This window comes from Pongo abelii, chromosome 7, assembly GCF_028885655.2.
Source record: "Pongo abelii isolate AG06213 chromosome 7, NHGRI_mPonAbe1-v2.0_pri, whole genome shotgun sequence".
NCBI classification, from domain to species: domain Eukaryota; kingdom Metazoa; phylum Chordata; class Mammalia; order Primates; family Hominidae; genus Pongo; species Pongo abelii.
The window spans coordinates 66,847,502-66,860,514 of record NC_071992.2 but is presented as its reverse complement, the minus strand read 5'-3'; the positions used below and the strand labels follow the sequence as shown (position 1 = coordinate 66,860,514).

At 39.3% G+C, this 13,013-nt stretch overlaps 1 protein-coding gene across 9 annotated transcripts in view; it reads left to right on the top strand.

Moving 5' to 3' along the window:
• The window catches only part of ST18 (ST18 C2H2C-type zinc finger transcription factor), a 144,358-nt gene that overhangs the window by 41,651 nt on the left and 89,694 nt on the right, over positions 1–13,013 (top strand). For 8 of the 9 annotated variants that reach the window (XM_054561607.2, XM_054561605.2, XM_054561600.2 and 5 more), the window contains one exon: positions 981–1,011. In XM_054561607.2, the coding sequence (XP_054417582.2) occupies positions 981–1,011 (31 nt within the window). Of the gene's footprint in view, positions 1–980; positions 1,012–11,717; positions 11,774–13,013 lie in introns of all 9 variants that reach the window. The other variant, XM_054561606.2, reaches the window with a different exon arrangement.

Sequence of the window (13,013 nt, the reverse complement as noted above, 5' to 3'; positions counted from 1 at the left end):
ATCCTAATATTTGGAATGTAGTATTTCTAAACAATAGCTTTTTTATGGAGCAAACTTCTCAATAGGATACCAGCTTAAGAAAAGCAGTTTGTCCCACTATTTGGAATAAGCTTATGCCTGCCATAAATATCAGCATGCTAGATTGTGTATTTGGATTATTTGAATTTCTTATTTTGACTTCTAAAAGCACACTACTCTGTCATACTTTTTAAATGTGGATGTTTTTAAATTTGCAATTCCTTTTGGACTTTAAATTCCTCTGGCACAGGCATGAACACCCTTAATAGAGCCAAAATGTTCTTCTAGAAATGAAACAACTGTTTCTCGTGAGGCATGAGTAATCTTTAAAACCACCTGTTGTCTCTCTCAATATGCTGCTTATCCTTGTGTAGGCAGGTATTTATAAACATGAACTTCTTTAGTTCCCATCATTTCAGTCAGAAAAATCAAAGCTGTTTTTCCTGTAAGTTCTTCATTTTTAAAAGGTTGGTAATATTAACATGGCTGAAGCTCATCCTGCCCTTTCTATATGGAGGAAGTTTATGAGTAAAAGCATGGGACATATTTATTTAGTAAAGCTCTACCAGTTTTATTTGAACATGTGTTTAATATTAATAAAGATATAATCTTGGGATTCCTTTTGAATAATTTTGTACTAAAAATAAAATGTATTTAAAAAATAATCTGAGTCATTTTTGCTCCTGTGAATTTTCAATGAATCTCTAAGGACAGGTACCTGGAAAATCCAATCTATGATTACCAGGCCCCAGGTTCACCCAAGGTACTAAACCCACAGTCGGTCTATTCTGGGCCATATCCATCTGTCCTCTCATCTCCAAAGAACTAGAACAAGGAAAGATGAACCCACCCAGTGAGAAACTTATTGGTCGTTACCTCTAGGTGGGGGAAAAGTTTCCATTATACAGTTTTGAAAATTATCAACTGATTGAGTCTGCTTTTTTTTCTTTTTTTGTCAACAGTGCCAATGGATTCGCTAATCCAGGAGCTCAGGTAAGATTTACCATATATTACTTTTTTTTCACATTAATGGGCTTTGATTATCCGAATGATTTGTACTTTTCAAGCCTCAGAATACTTTTTTTAGCAGAAGGAATTGGCTAAAGGGCTTTTTCCATCCAGACGCTGTGTATGCGCCAAGAAGGCGGAGGAGAATGATTGTACTGATACTTGATCCTGAACAGCTCAATCTATTGTATTAATGAAATAACGAAACAATTTTTGCTGTGATGTGAGTGGTAGCCCACTTTTCTTCATCAAGCGTGTGCTCCCTTTGTGCACACCTTGCATGAGGCTGGATTTCACACTGATGGTCAGGGAAGAGCTGAGCTGCTATCCAGGAACCTGACTGTTGGATAACCCAGATCCTAAGTTATCCATTTCTTGCGTTAAATAATTAGATGATTCCAGGCCGAGGTGAGCAGATTTCGTGAGCTCAGGAGTTTGAGACCAGCCTGGGCAACACGGCGAAACCCCGACTCTACTAAAATATAAAAAATTAGCCGGGTATGGGGGTATGGTGGCATGTGCCTATAGTCCCAGCTACTCAGGAGGCTGAGGCAGGAGAATTGCTTGAACCCGGGAAGCGGAGGTTGCAGTGAGCCGAGATCACACCACTGCACTCCAGCCTGGGTGACAGAGTGAGACTCCATCTCAAACTAATAATAATAATAATAATAATAAATGATTCCATCAGGTAACTAATTTTTTAACCTAAACATGGGAACACAATGTGACCAATATTTTTTTTTAGTGGATTCATGCATTTTCATCATAGATATTGTTGCTACCACACCTCAGGCAATATTGTGAAAATTCCACCTTAACAGGTTTTCCACGATAAATTCTAATTAGATTTTCTTTCAGAGTCTTTGTCAAGGTATAGTTAAAAGAAAGTACATTTTTTTAAGAAGAAACACATGCAGATGACACATTTTCTGTCAGGAACAAGATAATTGCTCTATACATTTCTCTGCATGTGCTATTGACAACCTAGCAAGTCCCAAATCCACTATTTAGTCCACCTTTCCAGAAACAGCCATGGTCTGTATCTGTTCCTCAGGGAAGTGTTTGAAAAATGGAGGATGTGTAACAGTGTCTAATACACCTGAACTTTGTAAGCTATGCAATTTACACAGTTCTTTCTCCAGGCAACTGAGCTTGTGATTCCTCTAAAACACAGGCTGTCACCGTTGCTTCCACGTGGCTTATGATCTCTGTCATAGCCTTGGTTCATTTATGTAGCGAAACACTTATCTGTTAGAATTCATGCAGATGCTCTTCTCTGTGGAATTTGTCAGTGGGGAATCCATGGCCCTACCTGTGTAGTCAATTTTGTCTTAAGAATTTTATTTTATTTTTATTTTTATTTATTTATTTTTTTGAGACATGGTCTCAAACAGGGTCTCACTCTGTCTCCCAGGCTGGAATGCAGTGGTACAATCACGGTTCACTGCAGCCTCAAACTCCTGGGCTCAGGAAATCCTCCTGCCTCAGCCTCTTGAGTAGCCGGGAGTACAGGTATATGCCACCACACCCTGCTAATTTTTATATTTTTAGTAGAGACAGAGTCTTGCTATGTTGCCTAGGCTGGTCTCAAACTCCTGGGCTCAAGCGTTCCTCCCACCTCGGCCAGAGCTTTGGGATTAACAGGAGTGAGCCACTGCACCTGGCTTAAGAATCTTAATTTTGAAAGTGTTTTGATAAGAACAGGACATATAGCATACCCCTACATTTGGACAAGATTAAACTGTTGAATAACCTTGCTCATTAAAATTATTGCCTTTAAAATTTGCTCCTATTTAAAGTTCTTATATTTCTGGAGGCTTTATTTATGTCCCCTGTAGAATGGTCAAGAGAAGTTTAAAATGACCCAGTGCTCCAAGTGGGGGACATGTTTGCAGTCCCTGGAGTGGTTTCTATGTTTTTGTTGCAGAATCAGTGTGCCCATGGACATGAGGCCACTTACCTGGTGAGGGACATCAGAGTCTTTTAAAGGAACCAAGCCATTCAGAGAAAAAAAGCCCTTAATTCTAGTGACGTTTCTTGAAAACAACTTTTACACAAGAGAATCCTTAAGGAATTAATGTGTGTACATTGGCCTAAGAAGAAAAATATAATTCATAGAGAAAAAGTTAGGTATTAGCAGAGAGAAGTAAATTTGTGGGAAGAAATGTTTACTGTGCTCTATGTGGAGAAATAGAAATTACTATTTGAGCATGTCAGTAGCATTAATAATTATAATAAACTTATATATATATATATATATATATATATTTTTTTGAGATGGAGTTTTGCTCTTGTTGCCCAAGCTGGAGTGCAATGGCACGATCTTGCTTCACTGCAACCTCCGCCTCCTGGGTTCAAGTGATTCTCTTGCCTCAGCCTCTCGAGCAGCTGGGATTACAGGCGTGAGCCACCATGCCGGGCTAATTTTGTATTTTTGGTAGAGACGGGGTTTCTCCATGTTGGTCAGGTTGGTCTCGAACTCCCGATCTCAGGTGATCCACCCACCTCGGCCTCCCAAAGTGCTGGGATTACAGGCGTGGGCCACCGCACCCAGCCAATAAACTAATATTTATTGGGGTCCTATGTGCCAGACACTCTTGAGCTTTCTTAACGTCTATTACCTCACTTAATCCTCCCAATAGCCTTAATAGGCAGAAACTATGATATTTCAATTTTCAAATGAATAAAGTGAAAATAAATAATTTATGGAAATAGCCCAAGGCTACACAGCTGGTAGGCAATCCAGACTTCTGACTCAAAGGCCAGCTTCTCACCCACCAGACTAGTCTTTCTCTCACACACAATTAGTACTGTTTAGAGTAGAAACCAAAAAGTGATTTAAGCAACAGATTTCTCACAGTCTATATTTTTAACACTTATGGTTTTTCTTTCAAACAGCCTAGTTTTCTTAAATTTGAACAAATAATATACTTTAAGATAATAGTGTTTTCTATTTTCCTAATTCTCTAAAGTTTTTTTTGTCAGATATTTCATTTTAACAGATTTGTTATTAGAGTAACTCAGAAAGCTGATGATAATTGCTGGGAAAATTTATAAACATCATTAATTCACCTATTTTTCTTTAATGAGACCCAGCTTATAAAAATCACTAAGTGATCATTTGAAATTTTATAATCATTTCTGTTCAACAGAATGACCATGCTTAGACAGGCAAGGTCCCAAGTTGTTTTTTTTTTTTTTTTTTTTTTTTTTTTTTGGCGGAGCCTCACTGTGTGGCCCAGGCTAGAGTGCAGTGGCGCGATCTGGGCTCACTGCAAGCTCCGCCTCCCGGGTTCACGCCATTTTTCTGCCTCAGCCTCCCCAGCAGCTGGGACTACACCACCACGCCCGGTTAATTTTTTGTATTTTTAGTAGAGACGGGGTTTCACCGTGTTAGCCAGGATGGTCTCAATCTCCTGACCTTGTGATCCGCCCGCCTTGGCCTTCCAAAGTGCTGGGATTACAGGCGTGAGCCACCGCGCCCAGCCCCAAGTTGTTTCTTAAGTAGTTTAAGTTGACCTAGACATAGATCTTTATTATTATTCTATATAAATCTTGGGAGAAAAGTACTGATTCATATGGAAGCTTATATTTTTAGCATCTTTTAAATTTTTGTCCATTTCTTGCCATTCCTCTTCCAATTTTTTCCACAGGTTTTTTGTGATCCGGCACAACTGTGTGCCTAAATTCTGAGTATCTTAGGAAATGTGACATGTTTTCCCCAGTGTACAAGTTATGGCTATTTTGTAGAGAACACTGGCAACTTTATTTGGTTCTTCTTTTTAGAATGCATTGGACATGCTATTGCTTCTAGAGCGACTACTTAACAAAAATACTAATACAAATGAAACTAATTTAAATATACTGTATATTGTTCATGGCACTAATAAAATTGATACTGACATTCTCATCTTCTTATTATACTCGATGTCAGCTACTATCATCACCATTAAAAAAGCAATTTATAACCACAGGCCCACCTTTAATCATATTCCTTATTAGCATTTCCAGTCTTTCCTCCAACACAATTCAGGTTACAGGTGGTGTCGAGAAGGCTCTCCTGTGTCTTTCTAAATCATGACCATTGCATTATCTCTGCTCTTTTCTTTTATTACTATTATCCTTAGTCTGAACCTCATGCTATTGCATCTACTAATATTGGTAATTATCTCTTGCATTGGCAAAGTGTTTTTACACCAGTCCAGCCCCCTTTCTCTAATTAGGAAAATATATTCTATCCCCTGAAATGACTTTCCTATGTGACTCCTTAGAGAGACAAATGAATTCAGGCCTCTGAAGTATATTAGAGTCAAATCTCTCTGTCCGTTCATGGTCTTTTTGCTGTGTACCAATTTGTCAGCTTAAGTTTGGTAATGAAAGTTTTAATTTAAGTTTCTCTCTTTGTTTTATTTTACATAATTTCTTACTTTATATAAAATCCTATCATTTGGCATTTTCCTGTAAGTTTTAAAATGTTAAACATTTTATGAGCTCTCTAATCAATTATAGATTTATTTAATTTAATTAATTAATTAATTAATTAATTTATTGAGACAGGGTTTCACTCTGTCACCCAGGCTGGAGTACAGTAGTGTGACCTTGGCTCACTGGAGCCTCAACCTCCTGGGCTCAGGCAATCCTCCGACCTCAGCCTTTGGAATAGCTGGAACTACAGGCACGCGCCACCACACTCAGCTAATTTTGTTTATTTTCTGTACAGATAAGGTTCTCACTATGTTGCTCTGACTGGTCTCCATCAAACTCTTGACCTCAGCAGTCTTCTTGCCTTGGCCTCCGAAAGTGCTGGGATTGTAGGTGTGAGCCACCATGCCTGGCCTAGTTATAGATTTAACAATAACATTTCATGAGTATGTGAAAATTGTTATGAATTACAGATCTAGATGGCTTTCTCGTTTTTCTTTTATCTTATTTCATTCACTGTAGTCTTTATATCAGTAATAGGTACTTTAATATTTTGGAATTTTTTTAGAATTGGGTTTCGTTTAGTCGTCATGAGTTTATTGGAACTTATTACGTAAAGATTTCTGGAGGTGATAACTAAAGAAAAAAGTGAACTGATACTGATTTCTAATAGTAAGTCTTCCATAAGTCCATCAGCCAGGTAAAAGGAAATTAATCATTTTAATCACGAGGTTAGAGAAAAGAAGGGAGAAACTCTCTTCTCTCCTTTTGTTGTTATCATTTCCAAATGTGGGGCTCAAAGCATGTTTTAGAGATTTAATAGCATAACTACTATATCATGTTGGCAATGTATCCTTTTTAATACTAGGCCAGACCTGAACATTAGAATCCAAGAAACTGACACCTTCAAGAAAACACTTTTTTACCTATAAGCCACTTTGAGAGGGACTCAAGTCTGATCACCCGAGAAGCTGGTGATAAGGATTAATTTAGAAGAGAAGTGTCCCTCCAGGGTGTGGGGGAGGCGTCTGTAGCATTTAGCCACCCCAGCACCGGCCTTGTCCGTGCCTCTGTGTGATGGAGGGGCTCCGTGTGGAACATGAGGCTGGAGGCCTCACACCAACAGAAGCATTCCAGAGATTATTTTATGTTTACTGTACTGTTTTTACTAGGGCAGAAAAGTGTCTTAACATATATTGGGGAAGCTTTCAATAAGAATAAAAACAAAAAAAGACTTTGTAGTTTAACAAGAAAAGCCGATGAGCTCTAGTGCTCTTGTATGTTTATGTATTTGCATAGCCTATTCTAGCATTTAGCACTGAAGGTGTACTGAGTGGGCCTCAACAGGTGCACCCTGAGTGATTTGTGGGAACAATGTGCACAGCGTCTGGTTGGAGCCATAGAGCAAGCCCGTAAGGTTGTCAGGACAAATGACATTACCTGCATTTACTCATGTGCTGAGTTCATGGAAGTTAAGTGCTTTATACCTGGCCTGTGACAGGGAAGCGACTGAATCAGAGACAGAACTCAGGTCCCGTCTCCAGTCCAGACCCCGTACCTCCTGCAGCTGCGCCGTATTGTCTGCTGAGACTGCAGGCTGCTGCATGCCACTTTACCATTCACACTTGGGGGGACTATTAATTTAAATTTTATCAATAAATTAATAAAACAAGCTGAAAAGTATGCTAACCTTCAGACAAACCCTGCCACATCTTCATAATTCTCTGCACTGCCAATTATAAAGAGACCGCTGGCCGGGCGTAGTGGCTCATCCCTGTAATTCCAGCACTTTGGGAGGCTAAGGCAGGTAGAACACTTGAGGTTAGGAGTTTGAGACCAGCTTGGCCAACATGGTGAAACCCTTTCTCTACTAAAAATATGAAAATTAGCCAGGGTTGGTGGCACACACCTGTAATGCCATCTACTCAGGTGGCTGAAGCAGGAGAATTGCTTGAACCCAGGAGGTGGAGGTTGCAGTGAGCCTAGATTGCACCACTGCACTCCAGCAGCCTGGGCAACAGGGTGAGACTCCATCAAAAATAAAATACAAATAAAATTAAAATTAAAAAAAAATTTTTTTTAAAAACAGACCACTACCATTTCCTTCTAAATTGTTTCCTAGGAGCTAATCATGTGATTTTAAGTAGATGTTAAAATATCTAGGAAAGACTCAAGTATACATCCATTGTATTTGTTTTTTCTTTTGAAATGCCATCTCCCAAGTGATGACCTATCAAGGAGCTTGTATTTCCAAGGCTGATTTTGCAGTATGGGAGGTGTGAGTCATTTAACCTACACTTGAGGCCTATAATAGTCATTTACAAATGGACTAAAAGTGGAATCTTCTTCCTTCATAGTACCCTAACCACAAAGGACTAAATAGTTATGTTTTTCCAGTTTTTATTACATGTATGTAATAAAATATATATATTATTATATAAATTACATAGTACATAATATATATAACTGTGATTATACCAACCAACACAGTGTAATAAAGCATAATGTGTGTGTGTGTATATATATATATGTATATATAAAATGGTGATTACACAGGACAGAGTACTCTCCAGCTTGTCTAAGGTCTACTTTAAATCTTAATGTCTGTATTTTAGAAAAATACTACGGAGCTAATGAATAAATGTCCATAGAGTTAAGAGACTCAGAAACAAAAGAAGAGCAGGAAAACTGCTTTATTTTCTTTGCGTGTTTTTCTCTTCATTCAAATATTATCACAAGGATATTGGTGGCCTCTGTCAACCAATAGATTACAGGAGTTGAGAGTCTAAGGCACTAACTTCTCTAAAAATCAGACATCTTCTAAAACTGTGGCAAAATATCACCACTGCAGGCTGCATGTGAGGACTGACTTGCATTGTTGCTTTTGCATTGTCAGAGCTTACCTACAGAGATAATTTTTTCATCCATTTAGCTTTTCTTTTCTTGTAACATAAATATTTTTACACAGCAGAATTTGCCAGTCTTGACTGAGGGATGAATATTTCCTTTGATATTTTTGTCTTGTGCCCTAGCATAGTATTAGATGTTGCAGTGGATACGCAATTCACAGCATCGGTAACAAACCCAGGGTATTATGTAACAGCATTGTTGTGGGTGAGAATAGATCACGTCCAGCTTGGAACTCAGAGGTGCCCCCGGAGTCTGCCAGCTCAGAACCATGGCATCCCCTGGGGACTCACTAGAAATGCAGACTCCAAGGCTCCCTCTCACCTTTTAACAAGATTTATAAGAAATTAACTGGCGTTTGGAAGTTTGAGAGGCACACATCACAGAGACCATAGGTTGGACTTTACTAATTACTTAGAAAAACTCTTCTCACCATTGCTAATTTTCAGTGGTAGAAGGTTGGCTGAAAAGTCAAGAGTCTGGGTTTCTTTGGTATTTTCTTGATCTATGAATTCTTGGGGAATGTTAATCATTGTTTGCATTGCTACTTGAAGAAAAGCAGCAGAATACAGAACAAATGTCCAAATCTTGACAGTAGTGTGGCAAAATGCACAACCCTTGGTCTGTAAGTCTTTGTTTTTACCTCTTAGAAGTGTTTGAAACCAACCAGCTCTTCCTCCAACATTCATCATGTATCTGAAATGAGAGTTTAAGGAAGGAAACTTTTAAGATGCTATTTTATATGCTTCCAGAGATGACTCTATAACCACCTAAATTGTGTTCTGAGAGTATTTAACTACATGTCTCTGACAAAATCCGAAGTGTCCGTCAAATTCCATATGCCTGTCACACAGCTCCCTTGCAGCTTTGGTAATTTGGGAACTAAATTGCTAAGGCTCCTTCGGACTTGCTCAGGCACTGCACGGGTTGTTGGCTCCCTTTGATCCAAATCTTCTCACCCTCATGCACTCTTCAGCACCTCCAATGCAAACAAAATTATTTGACTGCATATCTCATTTCTCCCCAGTCCTACTTGAAGAAATGCATGAACTTTAATCATCAGGCAGAATATTTCCTTTCTTGCTATCTTTTAAGTAAACTATAGCTATTTGAGGTTTCATTTTAATTATATTATATGCTTGCAAACATAATGTTTCTGACACCTTGTAAATTTTTTTCCTGCTTAAAATGTGAACTGAAATAAAATGTGTCCCATAATGTTGACAAATGGACGCCCTACAATCCAAATATCATGTGCTCTGGTTTCCAATACTTCCTCACAATGGTAAATGCTCAAAACTCTACTGCAAACCCTCGCCTAGAATTTGACTGGTTTGTCAAATTCTATGGTACGAAGGTTGGCAGAAAAGCCGAGAGTTTGTGTGGTGGAAAGAACACTGGGTTAATAGCAGCCCTGCATTCCGGGGCTGTTTCCGTGTTTAGCTGTGTGACCTTGGAAAAGTGTTCCAAGGTCAAGTCTTGCTGCCTTCTTGACTAATGAAACTTTTTGCATATAGCACTTTGAGCCCTGGTGTCATGGTTCCCCCTACCCCCTCCATCTCAAAACCTACCTTAAAAAAAATTTTAATTTATCATACGTAATTCTGACTTTTTAATATACTGCCTACTTTTTGAAGACAAGGAATCTATTTTATTTACCAGTGTAGGCCTTGTACAGGATGTTACTTGAGAAATATTTTATTTTACATTATCTACCCCTGTATGTTTAACTTCTTGAAGTATTCAGTTATATCTTGTGAGTTCATCTTTATCTTTGATACTCTCCTTTGCTACTTTTTCATTTGGGTTTTTTGCTTGCATAATTTTTCTTCTCGTTTAGTTTCTTCTCCCTGTAGGAGAAAATCACTTTTATCCCCCTTCCCACCAACAAATTTTGTTTTTTCAATATCATCACCATCCTATTTTCTGAGAAAATCCTACACCTAATGCTAGTTCTGATTTTTCATGTTATAAAACGTTCTTTCCATCTCAACTCTGTTCTAGGCCATGCCTGGCATAATTCTTTCCTTTGTCTTTTGACATACGGAATTTGTACTCATTCCTTCAGGCTCAGGACTGACACCACCTCCTCCATGAGGTGTCCCCATGACCTCCCAGACTAAGATTTTTTCCCATTGTGTTCCCCAAGCACTTCTTTACTTGTCTGTTTCAAAACACTTATTACTTTGAATTGTAGCTATTTTGTCATTCACTCATCCATCTGTCCACCCATTCAGAAGAGGAAAGCAGATTCTCTGCCTTCGGCTTTACAATTTTGTTAGGGAAACAATAAAAAAAGGAAAAACCTATTTTTTTTTAAAAAAAAACTTTATCATATATAATTCTGCCTTTTTAGTATGCTGACTACTTTTTGAAGACAAAAAATTTATTTTATTTACCAGTGTAGGCCTCGTACATCATGTTACTAGAGAAATATTTTATTTTACATTATCTACCCCTGTTTGTTTTGAGAATAAATAATGTAGCTTGTAATTCATGATAAAGGCATTTCTATTTAACATGTTGATTCTCTACAACTGCCTTTAAAGTGCCTGTGACTTCTTTCCTTCCAAGTTCTTGAGTTCTTTCCCTAATTCTATCCCTTTACTTGTATTTTTAAGAAAATTTTGTTTTATTGTGATAAGAACACCTGAGCCCTATCCGCATAACAATCTAGTTCTGGCCACTTTAAAACCAAGGCTGTTTAGCCCCAGCAGTTTCCACTGGCCCCTCAACTACAAATCAGTCTATTCTGTTTAATCATTTCTAATTCATTTTTCTACAATCAATAAGGGTCTTCCTTTATAAGTATATTTTATCAAAGTATCAGACATACAAGGAGATGCTCTTAATTCTGCCAGTCTCTCACTTGGTCTCATTTGGTCATTTTCAATTGGGAAGAGAAAACAAAACTGGAATCAATGAGCCCACCGCCCATCCCTGAGCTGCTTGTAGGAACGGGTCGGCCCAGGGAGTCCGAGGATGGGCGTGGTCTCAGACTGCAGGGCCAGAAAGCAAAGAGACTGCCAGGACCCAGGAACTCTTAGATGAAATTGAAGGCTGGGCAGCCAGGCACAGACGGTGTAGATTGGGATGAAGAGCCACATCTGAACAGCAGTTTTGTTTTGTTTTTTTTTAAGGATTCTCACTGTGGTTCTCTGCCTGAGTTACAGGAACTACTCCTGGAGGCTCGCCTGGGAGTGGTTCTCAAAGCTGGGGTGGGGAATGTTCTTCTAGGGACTCCTGCAAAATCAGGGCAGGGGAGTGAACTCTGCATAGGGAAATGTTGGAACATGCCCCTGGGGGTATTCTGTTTGCCTTTGCCCCAGTGTCGAAGCTCAGGGTAAATTCTGTTCTTCCAGATTGCGCCTCTGAGAATAGAGCGAAGTAGACTCCTAGACTCCACAAAGTGCTCAAGGTAATTCTCCCAAGCCCCTAAGGACCATCTTCCTGGTCTTTGGAAGCTGACCCAGAGCCTACAGTCTGTCCTGGAGGATCAGCGAGCTCTGCGTTCTTGAAGGAAGAGCTGAAAGGCTCACATAACCCTGGCCATTGTCAAAGAAACTTGGCTTCCCAACACTGCAACCTCCCTGGTTTCGTCTACCTCTCAGACTGCATCTTCTCAGGTCTCCTTATTGGTTTCTCAACACCCCAGTCTCTGACACTGGATTCCCCAAGGTGCATCCTTGATCCTCTTTGGTGGTGATCTTTTGGTGATCTCATTGGGGCTTTCAATACATTTGTATGTCCATAATTTTACATCCCCAGCACTCCTCTCTTTCCTGAATTTCAGACTCATATAACCAACTGTGTAGACAGCATCTGCAAATGGATCCCTGATGAGTATTCAAAATTAAAATCATTATCTTCTGCCATAAATTGATATACCCACCTGCTTCCCATGTCAGTAAATGAGGACATTCAAAAGTCTTGGAAGCATCCTTGACTCTTCTCTTCAGACTCTGTGTCTGATATGTCCAAATATCCTGATGGCTCTAACTTCAAAATAAATCTACCATCTGACCATTTCTCACCACCTCTGCTCTGTCACCAGGCCTCTAAGCCATCGCGGCTCACTCTAATCACTGTCAGCACCTTCTCACAGGCTTTCCTGCCTCTGTTCTTCCTCATGTAAGATTCACTCCACGAGACAGTCAGAAGCCCTTCGATGAGTTTCCCCTTTCTTAAAGGAAAAGACCACATCTTTACTCTGGCCTGGTCTCCCTGCCCTGTTCGTTGCCCCCTGCCCAGCTAGAATCCACTCTGGGTCCTCCAGACCTGCCGAAGCCTCAGGCCTTGGCATGATGTTCCCGCTGTCTGGAATGTTGTTCCCCGCACAGCTGCAAGTCTCACATGCTCACTTGCACCAGGTTTTTGCTCAATGCCTCCTTGTCAGCAAGACCTTCCTTGACCTTAGCCTTTGCAATTACAAGCACCTATTCCAACTTTCTTTATTATTCTCCTTCTGCTTTATTTTTTATGAGAAAAAAATTTGTCACCTTTTGACACACAATCCAACTACTTATTTACTTTGTTTCTAATCTGTCTTTTTTTCATAAGAATATAAGTTTTGTGGAGCAGGAATCTCTTAACTCATTGATAATATCCACAACATCTAGAATAGTGCCTGCCACATTATAGGAGCTAATGGAAAAAAA